Source organism: Aulonocara sp. 'chitande type north' Nkhata Bay, linkage group LG17, assembly GCF_057382095.1.
Source record: "Aulonocara sp. 'chitande type north' Nkhata Bay isolate Kocher_YH1m ecotype deep benthic linkage group LG17, A_spYH_male_GT1.1, whole genome shotgun sequence".
Lineage (NCBI taxonomy): Eukaryota > Metazoa > Chordata > Actinopteri > Cichliformes > Cichlidae > Aulonocara > Aulonocara sp. 'chitande type north' Nkhata Bay.
In genome coordinates this window covers 26,806,986-26,828,304 of record NC_141360.1, presented here as the reverse complement: position 1 = coordinate 26,828,304, position 21,319 = coordinate 26,806,986, and the positions used below count along the sequence as shown (strand labels likewise).

General features: G+C 39.6%; 1 protein-coding gene across 1 annotated transcript in view; it reads right to left on the bottom strand.

The window, feature by feature from the left end:
- Positions 1–9: 9 nt before the first annotated feature.
- The window catches only part of ptn (pleiotrophin), a 55,372-nt gene continuing 34,062 nt past the window's right edge, over positions 10–21,319 (bottom strand). The window contains exons 2-5 of the mRNA XM_086268236.1: positions 15,455–15,546; positions 13,924–14,097; positions 8,202–8,363; positions 10–799 (exon numbers count right to left, since the gene is read on the bottom strand). Coding sequence (XP_086124362.1) covers positions 732–799; positions 8,202–8,363; positions 13,924–14,097; positions 15,455–15,545 — 495 coding nt within the window. The 5' untranslated portion in view covers position 15,546 and the 3' untranslated portion in view covers positions 10–731. The remainder of the gene's footprint in view (positions 800–8,201; positions 8,364–13,923; positions 14,098–15,454; positions 15,547–21,319) is intronic.

Sequence of the window (21,319 nt, the reverse complement as noted above, 5' to 3'; positions counted from 1 at the left end):
CTGTTGGCGTGTTTTCTAACTTTGAATTTTATTTTATGCATTTTTAACTTTTGGAAATGTACCAGGAAACAGAGAGGATGTTAACTCGAAGGGCTACCACAGTGGGGACTCGTTTTTGTTTGTTTTTTTCGTTCTTTTTTTACAACCGAGAGATGGAGAGTTACAACCAGTGAGTATAATAAAGTGAGTACAACAGGGCAGCAGGAGAAAAAAAAAACTATCTTATGTTTATTCGGTGCTATTTGACAGGAAGAAAAAGAATTATAATTAAAGTGAGCCACAAATTGCAAATTCATGACTTTTTTTTTTTTGCTCAAATTAATTGAGTAAACATTTTCATAGCTTCAGTTTTAACAAACCGACTTATTAAGTCTGGGCATGGATCAAAGAGTTTTCCAAATTAGGGTTATGCTATGTGAAACTGTAAGACAAATCCTAAGCAATTTGCCCTTGAGAAAATAATTCTAGACATAACATCATTAAGTGGGAATGCGACTAATTAAATCTGATTATTTATCTCTATTGTATTACATCCTCTATTGCAACATACAAGTCTTTCTCCTCAGGTGCTAGAAAGAAGAAAAAAGTAAAACGTGGTCACTAAGAGTCATCTTCTGACTGATTTTTGTCAAAGCTATACGGGCTCCTACAGTCAACCTACAGGACACGTAAAGAGGAACCATGTTGAAATAGGGCCGTCTGTTCCGCTGTCTTCTTCCTTCTTCACTGGCTCAAACAAGCTCATCAGCCATTTGGGTGCGCTCTCGCTTCTTGCCTTCCTTCTTTTGCTTCTTTGCATCTGCAAGGATAAAAAGGTTAAAATTTGATAGTTTCTCTAAAAGTTTTTGTGAAAAGTTAAGATAACCTGTGCTCGGTAACAAAATGTATTAACTGTATGAGTTTTAATCTTTTTTTCGCCAGAGTTCACATTTTGTGCTGTGACGATTGTAGTTCTGTGCTCTCTTGGGGATTGATTTGGCAGCCTGGGTTGTACCCCATGAAAAACCACCTTATCAACTTGCCACAACAGTGGCTTGGTACCTGGCTGCCATGACAGGAGCCACAGTGCATGGCTCTCCTTTCTGCTTTATGGCCTCTCCACTCTGGTAAACAGAAATAGAGCACAACCCTCAGAGGTTTGGACAGCTAGCTTCTGCCTAGCTGTGTGTTGGTCATTCAGCTGTGCTGTTTATTTTTGTTTGTATCTGCGTGGCTCCATGTATGTCTATCTCTTAGCCAAATTGTTGGTGTCTTATCATTTTACAACTTTGATGTTTCGCATTTTAGCGCGCAGATGTTATATGTCTAAAAGTACCACATCTAACATCTGTGCAAATGGTTGTTTGGCAGGAAAATGGCTCATTTCATTAGAACATATTCTGCCAAGTCATACTGGGAACATTACAGGTGGAAATAAAACAAATCATGACTGAAATTCACTGGACAATAAATACAGCCATTTTTTTTAATCATGTGCATATAGAGACAGGAAAACAATTCATGGCTCTCAACTGACTTTGCTCTATATGAAGACTGCTTTTGCAAAAAAATAGAAAAAAGGGAAGAAAATGCCTAAAAGCTACAGTGTGGTGTGGTGCACTACCACAAGGGTAAAGAACCCAGAACTAAGTTTTGCAAGCTGCTGAACCGAAAAACTGAGCCTTAAGGAGACAAAGTGGATACAGGCAATAAAACAAGAGACCTCAGAAGGACAAATGACAATTCTGTGGAATCCCAATATTCGCTCTGTTTTGCAGCAAGCATTCTGTCAGTGAGAAGTAAAATGTATAAATGCCAATTTAGGACTACTATATTTACTTCAGGCTAAGCCAAAGCATTTTGAAAGTGTGCAGCAGCAGTGAGCTCCAGAGTTTTTCCTGGCTCAGAACAGGGCTTTGGGTGGTGACTATGTATGTTAGCAAAACCGGCCTGTGCAAATTCATCTATTTCCTTAGCCATTTATCCAATCCAGGGTCACGGGAGAGCTGGAGCCAATCCCAACAGCTATAGGGCAAGTACTCATCAAATGTAATGTCTTCACTATGAGTATTACATAATACTATATTGTGTCCAAAGACATGCAGTTAGGTTAATAGGTGATTCTAAACGTGTGTGGTTATCTGTCTCTCTGTGTAAACCCTGCGACAGACTGGCGACCTGTCCAGGGTGTACCCTCCCTCTCACCCTATGATCGCTGGGATAGGCTCTGCGACCCTTATAAGGATAAGCAGAAGAGAATGGATGGATGCATCTTAACAAATCACAGCTCTTAAAGAGCAACATATGTCTAGTTAGCAATTTGGAAGCAAATGTTACTTATGTGGAGAATTCAGAGAGCTATGAATATTGTGCTTGGAAGCGTCTCAGCAAACTGACTTAGCACAATAACAGGGCCTTAAAGCCTTATTTAAAAAAAAGATTCAGTCTTTAATTGTGCGCATATCAAAGCTTGTTTTAGAATACAGACAGTGCAGTGGCATCTGCACTCCCTCTCAGCAAGAAAGTGGTTTTTGAAAATGCTACAACCTAACCATGAGTCTGTCAAGGTAGCCGCACTGCCGTGACTCATCTGGACACTTCAAAGGAACAAAGCCATGCTTAATATTGTTAGTAACACCTGTGCTTTCCCCACGATGACAAGTTAAAATGGCTGGTGTGAAAAATGCACATGGATAATGTTGAATAAAAATAATACATTTTGCTCCTTCTGCACTTTTCATCATCCTCTACATGTTTGAAGTTCTTAGGTGTTTGGCATGTCTAATCTCTGACTATAAATCGTGTTTCAAAGTAAGATTTGTCCAGCTTAGGACACGTTGAACGGTGATGTCAGCCATCTGCATCCAAAGCACATGCTCTAAACAAAAGAAGTGACTTGGCAAAGTAGAAAGTGATGGTGTGTGATGAAAATGACTGTCATTATAAGATGTCTGGAAATCCAGCAGGGACAGTAACATACAGAAAAGCTACATTGTGATTCTGTATGCATTCACTTTGTGCACTTTTGTTTGGAGAGATTGCCTTAAGAAATTATCTTAGCCTAATAACGTGCTGGCAAGCAGTTCTAAACGCCTTTCAGCCTTTTAACATTCTCAACGTGCACTACCAGGAAAAAGCCGAAAATCTCTTCTTGTCATCTCAGTTGCAAACTTCCACTGGCATAAGAATCTTGACATGCAAAGCGCTCTCGCCCCTGCAAATACAGAAATTACTCTTCCATGCCATTTGTTTACTTGTTTTTTTATTTGTTTCCTCTCTCTTCATCTCCCTGCTGTTTTGTGTCAGCATATTTTGCTCCCTGGAGAGAGAGAGAGATGGAAGAAAAGGATTTATTGTCATGCTGTTCTCTCAGCTCCATATATGAGATGTGGACTCTCATGCCAGGTTGGAGTACTTTCTGCTGCATTTGCACATTGCATGACTCTGCTCCTTTTTGCCTCTGACACAGACTCATAATCAGACCCTTGCTGCCTTCTCCAGCTCGAATCTGCCCTGAGCCAAAACACAGTGGCTACATATTTGCACAAATTTCAGGCTTTTTGCATTCACTTAATAAAAATGCACATATTAAAGTAAAACTTGCATATTAAGTTAATGATATAGGATAACTGTAAACTATTTATCTACTTTATACTTCTGCTTCACAGGAAGAAAATGATACTGCTCCACATTATTGAATCACAAAGTAAAAATTAGCTCCGCCTCAATGAAATGCAATGTTACTATTTGACATCCACCTTTTCACCCTCATTTGATCAAACTTTCTGTGTTATTTTCTAATTAAAACATTATTCCAACAGTAGCTAAGGACACAGTATTATCAAGTTTTTTGTTTTATAATTTATTCTAATTGTTTTGCTTCTCAGACTTTCATTGAGGTGGAGCTGCTTAGACAGCTAAAGCAAGAGAGCTGGAGTATGACACTGATGCACATGCCATCGGTGTCATAAAAAAGAATAAAAAGGCATTTTATTACTTATTACAACTTTATCAATTATAAAGTTTGACCACTCTCAACCTCAGTTTTCGCAGCTATGCCTCTTCGCCTTTGGGAGGCAGTAATCCTGAGTGCAGTAACACAACCATATGTGGCTGTGAATGCATGTCTTTGACTTAAAAATGAGGACACCACCTGTCTGTTCAAGACGAATGGCAGAAGCAAATTCACTCCAAGAAGATCCAGAGATGCCAGATTTCTCCTAACAAAGCCTTTTGTTTTACCTGAAATCAACTTTGGCATGCAAAGACTCCCTCACGCACTGCTCTGTGTGTTGTGCTGAAAGAGAAGGTGGGGACCTTGAGATTTCTACAGGTATTCATAATGTTTCTGTCAGTCTTTGTTCTCTCTTTCGCTCCAGAGGGTCCGTGTTTCACCTGGACTAGACAGCAAAGACACGCAACTCTGGATCTCAGATTGCTCCCAAGGTGCCTCTTACCATTGTCTCCTTCAAAATCTGCAAATGACAGATGCTGCCGCCACAGCAGCAACCCTGCTGCCCTCAGGGAAAACCCGGCTGCATCTCCTAAACCTAAAGTGGCTGGTCAGGATTACATATTTGGCTGGGCAGACATGTTCTCCCAGCTGGGGGTTAGATGGTCGCTTCTTTCTCTCACTTTGTCTCTCTAAGGCAAACATTTCTGTGTTGGTTTGTTTTTCAGGGTCTTTTTTCCCCTGTTCATAAGCCCTCTGATTCTGCTGCTGTGGACTGTATCTCTGCCATCCCCTGACTCACAGAGTAGAGCATGCACAATTCCCCCTACCATGTGAACCTTATTGTGCACAGCACCCCCTCTCTGTTTCCTAGTAGCTCCCCTGTTTCCCAAGGCTTATCTTCCAACTGGCAGACATGGGATATCACACCTCGCACAGATATCGAGTCTCTCTTCCCAACTGCCTCCCTTCATGTCTGCCCCTGTCATCCTTGCTCTGCATCTCTTTTGCCCTCAGCTCTCACACCTCTTAGGTTGTCACACCGCATCCGTGCATCTGGCTTTAATTGATGTGCAGGTATGCGGTGCTGCACACATGACTGCTAAACAAATAGATTTTGACACAGTCACAGACTATATTTAAATACATGCTGCACTTTTTTACTTGCGCTGCGCCTTGAACTGATGTGCAGTGATATTGTCTACATGTTTAATGTGGATATAATCAAGCATCTCTAAACGATTGATAAGAATTTAATGAGGAAGTCATATTTGATTTTGTTTAATTATGTAAATTAATCATTTGGTTCCTTATGAAACACTCAAACTGAAAAAAACCTGCATGTCCATAGTTGCACAGATAGATGAAGGTCTGAGAAGTATAAATGAGCACACATTCAATTTCACATTAAGTAAAATATTATTTTGAACAAAATGGATTCAATTACTTTCTATACCTTCTAAACATAAATCCACATACACCTTTAAGTGTTTAAAAGTATCATATACTTGCTGCAAAGTGTGAGAGATGGTAAGTAGAGTGCATCTCTTCAAGATGTTCCTACTGTCACAATGTATTAACAATGTGCTACCAAGAGAAATGCTCAACTGATCCCTCTTTTGAAAGTCAAATAGTGTGTGGCAAAAAATCTTAAGACAAACAGTGTTGCAGACAGATGTGCAACATTTCACAGCACTGCAGCGGCAGATGTGTTGCACTGAGAGGGTCTCTCAGAAGTGCTCACATTGTCTTATCTTTGCAGAGCGGGACTTCGCCTGACTGTGGTTGTTTGATAAAGCGATGGTAAGGTTAAGTAAACTGTATGTGCAAACTTCATGTGCACGTGTGGCATCTGGGGAGTGTGATAAGGTTGCCGTTTATGGCCACTGGCAACATTTTGTACTCATTATAATCCTGTTTGGACAATGGAACATCCTTGTTTACAAAACTGACAAAAAGCACCAACTCATTTGGAATGAATCGAGTGCTTCTCATCAACAGTTTTGCCTCAATTTTTCAAGCAGGCAGGGATATATTGTAGATATTCCATGTTTCTTTCAGATTTTCTAATTACCTTGTATCTTATAGCTCCTTAAATGTTCTATAAACTGATTAATTCTCACATTCTCTGTGAAATGGAGGCCAAAAGTATTCCTCAGTTTAGTGTCTTATACATGACTGAAGAAAGCTAAAAGCTTGTACTTATAGCTGAATAATGAGTTAACCTATTCACCCTTGCTTTAACACTGTCTTTCACAGCTCCAACTTAGCACTTAAGTAGGAGGGTTTCCATCATACTGATGGCAGATTGAATATAAATTTGAATCACAGCTGGCTTTGCCTCGATTAAATCATTTGCAAGGGTTTGCTGGATTTAGTGGAGATGCAATCAGTCTGAGATGTGCCGGAGACAAGATAAATATCTCCTGAATTTACACAGTTATTATCACAACGAGGATAGAATTAGTTCATTCTCCCAAATACCTTGATACATACTTTGTACTACTCTACTGACGCCAATCCGTCCTACTTAAAATGAAGCCCAAGTAATTTTGCCTTTGATTTTGACCCATGTGTCGTGACAAACAAAAGAGGCAAATGTGCGGACGTGTCAGGATACAGCGAAGCACTTTGGCAGAAGAAACAAAGAGGTCTGAGCGGTAAGCATACCTTCAGCTACGATTAATTACAAAAACGAAGTGATCTGACATTGCCCGTAACTATTTACAGTGATCTAACAGTGAAAGTCCCGGAATGATTTTTCATATAGACCACGTGTCTGCGTGGGTCTGGCTTTTGATCTAAACCAACCTAATATCATGTGAGTTTCCTGGAAAGTAAACAGTTTTCAAACGAGCCCAAAAAAGGCCAGTGTTGTACGTAGGGTGGTTTTCAACAGATCTGTCTTACATTACAAATATTGAAGGAAGTTTATGAATGTGGCTTGTAAAAAAGGCTTTGTCCTGCTTTAATTTCACCCCAGATTTATATTTTACGATGATATTTTGATTCCTTCTGTAAATATTTTGAATTGGCGTTTTCTTTTAGGTACAACTTATATAATAGGAAGCAGACAGTTCCTATATTAGCACGCTAAATTCTAACCAATAAGCGGTGCACTTTTCTGTACACCCCTATTTCCTACACATACCAAATAAGGCTGTCAGATGAAACTAAAACAGCAAACCAGTAGATCCTATAATAGCCGGACTAATTGAGCCTCACTGGAATTTGTAGAATTTTTTTGATGTACTTGGCACCAGCCTTACACATACTTGGCAGGTGTAGGGCTGGTGGTCAAAGTGAGTGCACGTTGTGGTCTGAAGTTGTTTAAAAGAGCAGTTGTCGAGGGAAAAAAGGCCAAGAAATACAAACACAGATTCCTTCATTTATTAGTGAGATGTTCCACAGACTGAGTAAATATTCACGGGTAGGTAGCCAACAGAATTGTGACTGCTTTGAGGAAAAGAGATTACAATTTGAAATTTCCACTAAGGCTCCATTACTCAGACTATTTTGGGATCTGCATGTATTCTGTCTTACTGGGAATTTAATGGAGGGTTTACAACACGCTCGTCTCTCTGCTTTCATTAGCCACCCACAAGGTGTAGTCTTGGAACTGGAGGTGTACTTAGCCAGCGAAGGAATTTCATTTCCAGCAACTTGAAAGATGCAATATGGGCTGTACAATGTGAGTCATCAGAAGCTGCTGAGCTTAGCTGCTAATCAATAACCTTGTTTTTTAAAAAATACAAAAGGTAGGAAATACTACATTTGATGTATTTCTAATTGAAATGTTAAATATTTACCGATTACACATTAAAGTAACACCCTCCTAACTAATATGGAAAGTTTATTTAGCTAATATTATTAATTACTTTATATTAGATCATAGATAACTTCTTGGATGTAAAAGGTCACATGCATGTTTCTGACAAGCCAGTTGCTTCGAGTCGCATTCATTTTTAGAGTAGAGCACGCTCTCGGATCAGTAACGAAACCTTTCTTTTAAAACGTCCCTCTCTATATAACTAATAATAATGATATACGAGACACTAGATATGACATTATAATTAACTATCAAGGAACGATTTTTACCAAAAAGCTAATCTCTTTAAAAGTAATAGCAACAAAATGAGTAGTACAAGATATCACATTTTTGGACATGGTGATTCAGCATAACAACTTTAGCGCATCCCACCTTTTGTGACCAGCTCAACATGGGAGAGTTGCATTTTATGCAGCAAATGTTTTATTTCTGTCATCTTACCTTGCAGCTTGGTTTTAGGGGTTTTCCCACAAGGCTTGGTGGCTGTGACGGTGGCAGCGCAGGTCGCGTCCATGAGCGCTCGCTTTAGCACTCCCGTTCTGTTCTTCTTGCCCGTTGCCAGATCGCACTCCCCCCAGGCCTGGAAGTCGTACTTGCATTCACCTATCAAGTAAAAAAGACATCAGACTTTAAATCACCTGCTTTTTGTTAGTGAAGTCGCTCGAAGAAAGAATGGTATGGACGGGTTCAGAAAGGAAACCTGCACATCTTACATTTGTTTTTAAAAGGAGTTCATTGTAATCAGTGACTGTAACAAGCCTCTGAGCCTGGGGAGTGCTGAGTCATTGACTTTGAATGGGTGTTTGATGAGCAGTTGCCTACCCTCTTCCATCAAGAGAAACTGTCCACCGCTCACAAAGTGCCTTCATGAGACCATTTTCTTAACAACAAAGTAAAGTGTGTTTATGTTTTTTCCTGCTGGAGTCGGTGATGCTTCACAGTTTGAGTCTCATATTCTTGATATGATGAAACCTTCTAAAAGATGAATGTAATCAAGCAGAGCCTGGCTCCCGGATAGATGTCATTTTAGAGGAGGACAATTTTATATATTTACATATTCGTGATGTTTGGGGCGAGGTCTTGCTGGTGCTTTCATTTCATCATACATTTTAAACAACTTAAATTCAACCAAAAGAAGTGCAAGATTTCTCTAGACGGATGGCAACAGTCGCTAATGCACTGTATGTTACGGATATTGGTTTGAAAAGCATGCAGGCGTGTGTACGTTAGTGTTTGTTTATGTACTGTATGTCCATGTCCCACTTATCTCTCTCCATTAATTTTTTTTCCCCAGTCTAGCCGGGTTCCCTCGAGGATGTGACACTCATTCTTCTGCCTCCTCTCTCATCAAAGCATCAGCGCCCTTGTCACTGCTTCTGAGATCCCAAGGTGCTCATCAGAGGAGGGGAGAGGTGGGAGAAGGGGCGAGGAAAAGAGGGGCGAAGAGCGAAGAGGGGGAGTGACAGGGCCATTGTTGCAAGAATCCAACAGGGACTTCCTGAGCAACCAACTTTAAAAACCCTATGCCTCCACAGCTGTAAATTGTCTTGGAGAGAGAGCTCCCTTGCTGACTACCAGGAATTTGTCAGGCAGCTCATGTATTCTGTAAGGTGTTTCATACAGTGTAACATACAGTATTTGTGCTGGCAAAAATGATGGTTGCAAAAGTGTGAAAACACCCCCTCATGACTATTCATTAAACCAAAGTCACAAATCACTGAATATAATTTGTTAAGCAGTGAAAAAGACCTCAGTCATAACTCATTTCTACAGAGCCTAAAGAAACTGGAGTGCCATCAGATAGAAACAGCATATATGCAAAATGAAATATCTTCGTGAAACAGCCAACATTTTGCTTTTGATGTTGTTTCATACATTTCACCATCACTAAGATCATCCCCACCATCTATTCTTCATATCACATACTCTTTATTTCTGGAATGATTTCTAGTTTAAGTCCTTCTTGCTTTCAAAATCTTAAAAAATATGCACATAAATTTTATGTACCGTACCGTGTTCATGAGTCATCCTAATTTCCTTATATTTTGCTTCCAACAAGATTTTTTCCCATTTTTAAAGTGGTCTTAAGGATTTTTTTTTGGTTTTTCAAGCTATTTAATACTGATCTATAAATATTTCAAGGATAAAAAAAGTCACCTTTCTTTTTCAAAGAACCACATCATTTGCTCTCTTCTCTTTTTTTAGTTGAATGTATATAAAATGCCAAAGATAATACACAGTGTGACGGATAAAAATAAGCAATTTTGCACCAACAAGGTGATTCCTAAAAGCTATTAACTGAAAACTTGCTATAGCTCAAAAAAACATGAATGGTATGTGAAAGTCGTGTCTTTTGCTGGAAAAGAAATGCAGCAAAGACCTGACACAGGACCTGAGAGACACAGCCATTTCTGATGACTACCTGATCCATCTACTCATCAGAAATGGTCTCAGAGGAAGTGTGCCTGTCAGTCATTTAAAGGAAGGGAAAAGGCTGAGATATGCTAAATTACATAAGAATTGGACTGACTGCGACAACATGTCTTGGGGAGTGATAGATCTCAATTTTAAATGTGTGTTTCTAATCATCACGAGTATGTATGGAGGACAGGAGGTCAGGAGAGAGGTACAACAGTACAGTACAGTAAAAACATGGTGGAGGCTCTGTCATAGTTTAGGGCTCCATTTCAGACAGTGTTGTTTGCTAGAATTGATCGAATTATGAGTATAGAAAAGCATGCTTGGATAGAAAAACATACAATGGAGCACTGTCAGTCATGGATTGGTCTGCCCAGAGCTTAAATAACATTATCGAAGCAATGTAAGATCGTGCTGACAGAGAACAGAGAAAAAGGCAGCCAACATTCAAAGAAGGATGGTATAAACTAGTGTTTTTCCCTTATATACTGTATATTCTTGTATGTGCACGTCTACATTTCATCACTGCAACATTTTCCCATTTTCTGAGCAATATAGAATAGAATAGCCTTTATTGTCATTGTACAGAGTACAACGAAATTGGAGTGCCACTCCTTTGGTGCAAGTTTCAATAATAAATATAAATGTAAAATATAAAAAGTACAAAAAAAAACAATCGTAAGTACTCAAACAATAGTATGTACAATATACACTGAACAAAAATATAAACGCAACACCTTTGTTACTGCTCCCATTCCCCATGGGATGGACGTAGAGACCTAAAATTCATTCCAGATACACAATATAACCATCCCTCCCAAACAGTGGTCACAAATCAGTCCAAATGTGTGGTAGTGGGCACATCTGCTATATTGAGATAATCCATCCCACCTCACAGGTGTGCCACATCAGGATGCTGATCTGACATCATGAGTAGTGCACAGGTGTACCTCAGACTGCCCACAACAAAAGGCCACCCTGGAATGTGCAGTTTTGTCTCACAGCAAAATGCCACAGATGCCACAAGCAATGAGGGAGCGTGCAATTGGCATGCTGACAGCAGGAATGTCAACCAGATCTGTCGCCCGTGCATTGAATGTTCATTTCTCAACCATAAGCCGTCTCCACAGGCGTTTCAGAGAACATGGCAGCACATCCAACCGGCCTCACAACCGCAGACCTCGTGTAACCACACCAGCCCAGGACCTCCACATCCAGCAGGTTCACCTCCAAGATCGTCTGAGACCAGCCACCCAGACAGCTGCTGGAACAATTGGTTTGCACAACCAAACAATTTCTGCACAGACTGTCAGAAACCGTCTCAGGGACGCTCAACTGCATGCCCGTCGTCCTCATCGGGGTCTTGACCTGACTCCAGCTCGTCGCCGTAACAGACTTGTGTGGGCAAATGCTCACATTCGATGGCGTCTGGCACGTTGGAGAGGTGTGCGCTTCACAGATGAATCATGGTTCACATTGTTCAGGGCAGATGGCAGCTGAGAATGTCCCAGTTCTTGCATGGCCAGCATACTCACCGGACATGTCACCCATTGAGCATGTTCGGGATGTGCTTGACCGCGTATACGACAGCGTGTACCAGTTCCCACGAATATCCAACAACCTCGCACAGCCATTGAAGTGGAGTGGACCAACATTCCACAGGCCACAATTGACAATCTGATAGACTCCATGCGACGATGTGTTGCACTGCATGAGGCAAATGGTGGTCACACCAGATACTGACCGGTTCTGGGTCCCCAGACCCCCAATAGTGCAAAAAACTGCACATTCCAGGGTGGCCTTTTGTTGTGGGCAGTCTGAGGTACACCTGTGCACTACTCATGATGTCAGATCAGCATCCTGATGTGGCACACCTGTGAGGTGGGATGGATTATCTCAATATAGCAGATGTGCCCACTACCACACATTTGGACTGATTTGTGACCACTGTTTGGGAGGGATGGTTATATTGTGTATCTGGAATGAATTTTAGGTCTCTACGTCCATCCCATGGGGAATGGGAGCAAAAACAAAAGTGTTGCGTTTATATTTTTGTTCAGTGTATATAAAGAAACAAGTGATGTCTTGAGACTTTTGCAAAAATATTGCATGCTTGTGTTGGTTGTATGACATATGAGTATATGGGGATGGTCATATATTATATGGAGTGGGCAGAATTTGTTCTATGACTAACCATTAATCCCCTTTCCTGGCAATAAGAGATCCAGTTATTTATTAATTTTAATTACTTTCATGCATTTTCATTTCCACCTAATAAAGAAGCAATGTGCTTGTGTTTTTGTGCTATGAAAGACCTGCATACGCTAACAGTTTTATAGAAATGCACCACGGAACCAAATATTTCTACTTCCTAGTAATTCTTCTCCATTCAGCTCTCACATAGCTGCTTTCTGTGGATTCATATTGTATCAGCCACTTCAGCACTCCATATGACTTATCTCTTTCGGTTTATTATAATGAGACCCATTAGCTGCTGTGTTTGTTACCTTGGTCACCAGTCCCATAGGTACTCGTCTTTTTTGTGTCATGCTGCTGGAAACCCCAGTTTTACAATATTGTGCCCACCTCTTATATTAATATTTATTCTCCTCGCATCACTGTGTTATACTTTGGCAAGAGGCAAAGAACAGTTTGGGCTGTGTGCTGCAAACTGGAAAACCAACGTTAACCTAGTTTTCACTGGTTGGTTTTTAAGGGTCTTTTGGGTCTTAGTATTCTAATTAGATGTAAGAGTTTTGCCAGATGGGATGTCAAATCTTTTATGCTCAGGACTCTTAGAACTATACTAAAAAAAAAATCCCAGTTTTTCATGTCTCTTTTAAGACTTCATAGCTAAAGGCATATAATACAGCTCCTTATTTGAGTACGCTACCTACTAGAGCTTAGATAATAAGTGTACTAGTAACATAGTATATTAATTAATGGCAAACAGACAATTTACTTAGGTCTATATTTAGATATGCTGCAGCTAACAGCCAGGGTTGAAGTAGAGGGTCTTTTCACACCTATTCTTACAGGTTCTGTTATCCATTTTTTTCAAGTACAAAAGTATCCACACTTAAAACGACACTGCTCTCATTTTGCAGGATTTCCAGCCAGAGGGCCAATTCACACTTTTAATTTTTTTTATTTTCTAAACTAACTTTCCACAGTTTCAAACACGCAGATGTGAAACTTAACGCCACTCCTCCAAAACTTTTCTTGCAGTAATCTATGTAGCCAGTTAGCACCATTATTTCCTGCAGTGTGTTCATCATTCGTGACAGGCTCATTGCAGAGCAGCAGGCTCTTGCCTGACAGGCCTTACTGTGGGAACAAATGTCCTCCAGGCTTGTCACTGCAAGACATTTCGGCTGTAAAAGCCTCACCGTCTCAAGCCCAAAAAAGAAAATGACAATGCCGGGCAATTATTCCTATGTTTTCCATGACAATATATTATATACTGCATAGATGTTTTTGTTGTACCTCTAATTAGCTAGCTTACTCATTCCTATTCTGAAAATGGGACCATTGTTTGTGTAAATGACGGGCCACAATAAATCATCGGGAGACGTGGTGGGAGATGGATGGCATCCATGTATTTGTACAGAAGGAGGGGAGTTCTGGGTCATTTAGAAGGCATAAATTATTTAAAAACCTAAAACAGTAGGTATTCTAAATTCTACTGGGAAAAGTAGATCCTTCTTTTCCTACTTCAACAAAGCAACATGTGAACATTTATCACCTCCAAACTTCTTTTTCCAGTTGCACGGGATCTTGCAGCGCTGGGTCTTGATGGTCTGCTTGCAGTCAGTGCCGGCGCGCGTTCCCTCCCTGGTGCCAAGTCCACAGTCCCCTTCGTTGGCTACGCACACACTCCACTGCCAATCCCCACAGTCTGACTTGCGTTCCTTCTTTCCTGTAGAATCACATCCATATTATAACACAACATCAAAATAGATAGCGCTGAGCAGGAATCCCCATGAACGATCTTGTAAAGAGCTGCTCACAATACCTGACAAAAGACAACAAATGTCACTACTTTTAGGCTTAAAACAACATAATTTGGGTCCCAAGACAACACAGAAGGAATCAAATCTCGAGGCATGAATTTAGCGAGATGTGAACTTATCAGGTCATCTCTACTAAGGCTAGTAGCTACAGGTTGTATTACTTCTATCAGTATAAAACAACTGAAACTTAATGAAGTGAGAGGGCCAGAGCTCCACTGAGGGTCATCTAAAACATAGACTAAACCGATGATAGTGCTTGTTCTATTACACTGATTTTTGTACTTGCTGCCAAAAGTTAATGAGAGCTCACAGTGCACTCATACACTGCTGACCTAAACTGGTGAAGAACTGTCTGAAAAAGCAAGGCTGTTTTTAATTCTTCTTTTAAGCTGAGTTTAGTAGCAAGTATTCCAAAAAAGGGGAAAGTTTAAATTGTTAATTAAATGAAACACCCCTTGATTGTTGTTCATTGTGTATTTTAGGACAAACAAGGTGTGTTTTCCTTTTGTTTTGTTTGTAATTTCTTAAAATAAATGAATATAGAACAAATAATATAGTATTCCAATAACATGGTTCTCCATTACTCATGTCAACTCCTGAAATGGTGCGTGTTCAGCCAGACACCCGCGTGATTCTGTTATCTTGTATTCTAGAGGGTCAAAACTTGAGATTTTAACATCAGCTGTGAAGTTATTTCCCACAGTGAAATATGATTTAGGTCTTACATCAATCTTGCTCGTGATTTTTATTTATTAAATCTTCTGTTTATGAATTCCTCACTTAGCCTTCTGCAATTGCAGACCAACTTCTGTTAGATGGTAGAAACTGGAAGGATAGATGGATGGTTGGATGTTCGTCTGTTAAAGTACCCCCTTTAGGACTGTATCACATTATTTTAAGGCGGCTGTAATGAGTTTAGGTGTTTGCACTAATTTCCAATGCAAATTAACTTTTTTCCCCTGAATTTAAATTAGGTTAAATGTGTTTTCTTTACCCAAGCGGGATTACTCCACTTTTTTTTGTTCCTTATTGCAAATTATTCCTATTTGTCTCTTGTTAATTCTCATAGGAGACCAATTATTTTATCCTCAAAGTTGTATTTTAAAAATTATATTTGTATTTTTTGAAGAGTTTTGTATGACTAAATTAGTTGTTCAACAGGACAGTGAAATGTGACAGCATGCACACTGCTTAATTTAAGGTTAACTAACACTTTTCCTCTTTATCTTCTGACTTATATACTTAACAGTTTGAAGGAATCACCTTGTTTTTCTGCTTTGCCTCCTTCAGCTGCAATCACTGTAAGCACCAGGAGTGCTATTGCCACCCGTGTCCACTGCTTCTGTCCATTCATTCTGAAAGTCCCAAAAAGACAGCTGTTAGCAGGAGAATCCTACTTCTTCACGGTTTAAATGTTACAGATCAAGATCAAGCAGTTATTCTGTGTTCCTTAAAATACCTTTTCTATAAGCAACTATAGTCAGCTAATCCACTCCCTTAGTTCACACCAGACACAAAACCCCAATCCCAGCAGGTAATCTGATATCATTGCCACTCCACATCAGTTAAAGCTCAGATCATTTTATTCTTTGAATCCTATAGGCAGTTGGCATATCTGCAAGCCACTTTGCAACCATCATTTCCTCAGCTTCTCCATTCCATGCTGTCTGGCTTCATTAGCATTATGGATGTTGCCACTGATATGTGATTTTAGGTTTTTTCTACCAACCTGCCTGTGCTCTGAATACCCTTAGGTTTCCATGTATGCATGTGGGAGGGGATGTTCTAACATTTCAAAGCTCTGATTTAAAAGAAAATACACCTGAAAAGCAATCGTCATGCAGCCATCCATCACACGGATCAACAAGAACATCCTGCAAAATCTCGTTTCATGTTAGCCCCACAGTGCTGGGGTCTGAAATCAACATTTTGTTTGTCTGCACTCAAAGTAATTTGGTCTCGGTGTTGGTGGAATGTTCACTATACGGATTTCATTTATGTCAAATTTAATGTCAAAATTCTCTTTTTCTACACCCAAAAGAAAGAATCCTGAATGTTATTGAGTTTCTCACTTAATCTGTTTTTGGATTGTCAGTCAAGTTAAGTTGATCCTTCTGGTCACTTTACTGATGGATGCAAATATACTGTAAATAGCCCATAATTTATAATTATCTGACCCACACTAACTGAATGATAGAGTTCATTGTTGTACTGCCTAATTAGATATAAGATGCCCAAATTACTCAGCCAACACATGTACAACATATAGCACAACATATTTGTTCTTTTTCTTTTAATATAGATACAATCATTGTTGAAATTCACAGGTATTCTTATTTTTTGCCATCATAAAATGCAATATTCCCAGAGGCTCGAGAGACTTGAGATGCTTTGAGTCCAGGCTTACTGAGGTGCAAAACATTTGCTCAAGAAAAGATTATACCTGCAGCAAGAAAAGAGCAAGGAAGCAGAGGTGACCTCCATCATGTAGCCACTGTACAATTATTGAAACTGTTGAGAAATGTAGCCATCTGCCTCATTTTTGTCCAGTGCAGCTGACATTAGAGATTCAAAATCTAGCTGATTTATGATTTCATAAATCAAACTAAAGCCATGTTTCATATTTCCCGACCTTATTTAGTCCTCCTGCTGGTTTTGGATTGGCAGAAAGCTGTTACTGTCACTACCACTAGCCTAATGCACTAAGATGAAATTGCTGCAAAAAGCTTACTTTTTTTTTGCTCTACTGCCCTCTCCTTTTTTTCTGAGTGAGATCCTCTAGCCGACAGCACTCTCTGAGGGGGAAACAGCATGAGACTGAAGCAATTACAAAGTGTCTGACGCCAGAAACGCTCCTCTGGGCTCGAATTCTTGTAGAACAGTTCAGCCTGGCAGGGAAATAATATACATTTGTCATTTTTAATTAATCACGAGCTGGATCTGAGCCGTCCATCCTATTGTGCGTTCTCAGCTTTTCATTTCACTCACTTAAGATTCCACATAAGTTGAGTCTATGGCAGTGAGCGCCTCTGAAATGTAAAGGCATTCAAATGTTATATTTAATTATTTGCTGCTATTGAAGTAAGTTTTATCCCGGAGTTAATGTCTTCCAGCACTTCTCTGAAATTCATAATGGACTGCCAGCGCCTGTAGTTTGCCTAGCAGATTGTTTTTATACTTTACTGAGTGCTCAGCTCACAGAGAAGCCCCGTTTTGATTAAATACTTCAGACTCCGTCTCCCAGTTTTTAAGAGGTCCACAACTATTCATCTCCATAACCCAAAGTATGAAAGGGGGGAAAAAATTTGAATCCCAACTGTAAGAAGTATGTACAATGATTTCTAAAAGATTCATAGAGAAAGCCCAATGAAAGCACACTGATAAAGATCATTTTCCAAGAAAAAGGCATTGTGGCCTTTCAAAAGATAAGAAAGCCGTTCCCTGAGTTAGTCACACAAAGAATGATAGGCTTTTGGTGCAGTGCAGGCATAATAATAGGGGACATGGCAGATGACTTTGAATGAGCACTACATACAGCAAGTTAAAGTAAAAATATGTCCTGGAATTGAGCTGACTTAACCATTTCCTCTGTAGAAAGTGGATCCTGGGAGACAAGTTCTTCCTCTTCGAGAAGTTAATAATTTAAATGAAAGTCACTGTACCTGTTTTCAGAGCATGACAGCACCTATAATGGATGGATGGGTCTGAGCATTTGACTATACTTCAGTAGGCATGTGTGCTGCCAGTGTTCGACTTTGATAAGAAGCCTTCCAAAGTGCCGTCTTAAAGGACAAGCGCATATGCTTTCCATAAATGCTTTCTCTCACTTTCTTTACGCTCAGAGGCACCTACAGCTCTACACATTGACAGAAAGGTAAAGACTCGGCTCCTGCTACAACCTGAGCACAAACCAGCCTTCTTTCATGACTCACACCCCTATAGTTTGACTGAACCAATGGGGGGTTTGTAAAAAACATAATTCTCCAAGGTCCCTCAAGTCACCTCTTCCCTCCGTGTAGCCAAAAGGAAATTGGTGTATTCAGATAAATACATACAGACTCCAAATAAAGGAAGGATATAGCTACTGTGATGTAAGTCGATTGGTTTATAAAGTTCTGTTTTGAATTCTCATCTTAAGCAATTCAATTTTTTGCTAATTTTTTTAAACTGGTCAACATGAAAGGTGCATCTAACGAGAAAAATAGGACACTGCATGCTTAACTTCGTTTATTGCCCATTTTACTCCCATTTTACTAAAATGGGAACTTTTTTTTCCAAGTAAGACATGAAACTTGCAATTAGGATTACACTCATCGACTACTTTCTTAGATAAGCCTGTTCAACTGCAGGGCAAGTATTTAATCAGCCAATCACATGACAGTAGCTCAATACAATTAGGCAGGTCGACATATTCGAGACGAACCAGGTGAAGTCAAATCAAATATCAGAAGACGAAGAAAAGTGATCTAACTTGATCTGAGTATTTCAGGACTTGCTCATCCTGAAACGATCTCTAAGGTTTACAGAGAATTACCCCAAAAAGACAAAATATCCATTGTGAGGTAGTTTTCTGACTGAAAATGCCCTGTTGATACCAGGCTGCTTCCGGAAGTAATGAAGCTAACACGAAGCAAGGTATGCAGAAGAGTACCTCTGAATACAGAGCATAGCAAACTTTGAAATAGATGGGCTACAGCAGCAGAAGATGATACCGTGTGCTGCTTCTGTCAGCTAAGAACAGGAAACAGAGTTACAGTTCACACTGATTCACCAGAATTGCACAAAAAAAACTTCCCCTGGTCTCACGTGACTCCTTTCTGGCATTTTCTTTCATTTTTTGGCATGAACAACATGAAAGCCTGGATCCTTGTATGGCTGCGTCAATGGCTGTGCCATGCCGCAAGGCTCAAATCATCTCAAACCGGTGTTTGAACATGACATGTCATGTTATGTGTGAGTGTGTGTGAGTGTGTGTGACTGTGTGCGTCTGTATTTTAAACTGTAAGGTGTACCTAATAAAATGTCCATTGGGTGTAGAAGCCTATTAGAAAAATGTTGATGAAGTGAAAGTGAAGTGAGCAGGCCATGTTTTTTTTCTCTACATTCAGATGTGTTTGAAGAAGAAAAGAAAAGTCACTTCTGTTTGTCATTAGAAAAATGCAGGAAGCCTTTTTGATTGGTTTCATATTTCAGACTTTAATATTACGTCCATCTTTTATGTCTAGTCTATAAAAGATTATCATAAAATTCTTAGACATTTTAATGTTCAGCTAAAGTTGATACCTAAGTAGCCTGACACAAGAGAGCAAGAGTCATTAATCATCGCCGAACTTATTATTGCCAGATTCCAAACTAGATATTGAAGGCAGGAAATTGCTGTAAGTAAAGGTTTAGTGAAGTGGTGCTTTTCAAATAAGAGATTTTTTTTTGCCCTCAAGGTTGTCTTTGGACAATACCCCTCACTGCCCGTCTTTCCCCAGTGCAGGAACAGGAGAAGTGAATGTTTGCAAACCTCAACAAAAGGGGTTACTTTAGCTGGAACATCAGAAACATCCTGTGGTTGATCTGGCTCATGAGCCACTAAGAATGAGCCCTATCAAACCCTACCATTTGCCCCATTGATCCAAACAAATCTGTGAGTTTGCTGGTGAAAGAAAAGGAGGAGGAAAGCCAGTACCGGGCACAGATCGATGGATCTTCAGTGACTCCTCACATGCTTCAATAAATACGAACAAGATGCTCCTCCACTCCACAATAACCCCGCATTCAAAACACATCCCATCTCTTTCCCCTCTCTCGCGGACTGACGTAATCCCTGCTGAGAACATAAAGGAGAATCTATTTATACGATCGGATCCTTTGGTTGCGTTTGATATGAAGGCAGGAGGCGATGGAGTCAACAGTGAAGGAATAAAGGAGAGAGCAGTTTAATGAATCAATTATATGGCCCAAGAAAAGGGGAATTGCTCGGGTTATTAGCTGTACCGGCTGAGCAAAAAATATTTCCACCATTACCCTTCTGTGAAGAATAGATTTTGGTTTCTTTAATTAAAGCTGTTAACCTCTCACAATCCAGTTCCTAATCAGAGAACTTGTATAAATACATTTGGGGAGCATGCAATTAGGCAACAGCTCCTCTGTGTGTTTATAATGAACACAAATATTACCATAAGACATATGTATACATTTAATATCACTTAGCTGCATATGAATTATACATTTTTAAACAACTCCTGGCTCCCAGAAGTAAATCAAAGGATGCGCTTTCCAAATGGGAGACACTTTTGGCTATCTCTAATTTCATCACTCAATATTTAGACTTGCTCAAGAGGAAATCTTTTTTCATTTGTGATATAAGGAGTTTAGTCCAAATGTGCAGTAATGACAATTAGTAAAGTGGGTCACATGGGTTGGTTGTTTTTGTGAACATAAAGAGAATAATTACCCCAATCTAGAGTTCCAATCAGCATTAAAGGGAGTTCCAGTTCGTTATTGAGCCTTTGAGGCTGCTTTTAACACCAAATGAAATTCATGCAATGAATTCATGCAATGAATTTCATTTGGTGTGCAATTATTCATTTGTAATAATTACACATAGTCAATCAACACAACACAACACAAGCCATGAAAGCAAACAACAAGTTGTGATAAATACAGCAACACCCTGCACATGTCCCAACTAATCATCAGATACAGTCACTGACACTGAGCAGAGCGAAGCTGATGCGCAAACATTTAAACTCACAAATAACAAGATTAGATTTAAGTTATCTTTTATTGTAGCATTTCAAATGCAGTGAACTTTTTTTTTTTTTTTGCTTCAAGTGGTCAAAAGTCATTATCTTTTTGGAAAATATTTTAAAATCCATAAAGATCGACAATCAGATTTTGTGCAGACCTCAGGAGACTTGGGAACATTGTACTTGAGTATATATTCAAACTATTATAAAGAGCATAGAAATTAATGGAATGGTCAGAAAATCAGTTTAATGTCCCCACATTCAAGCTCACAATGTCAAAAAAATCAGTTGTACTTCGGATCGTAACAAGGGTTAAGCAACAGGTCAGACAAGAACAAGTCACAACTCTCTCTTCTATTTCATTTGCTAAATAAAAGGAGGGATGACA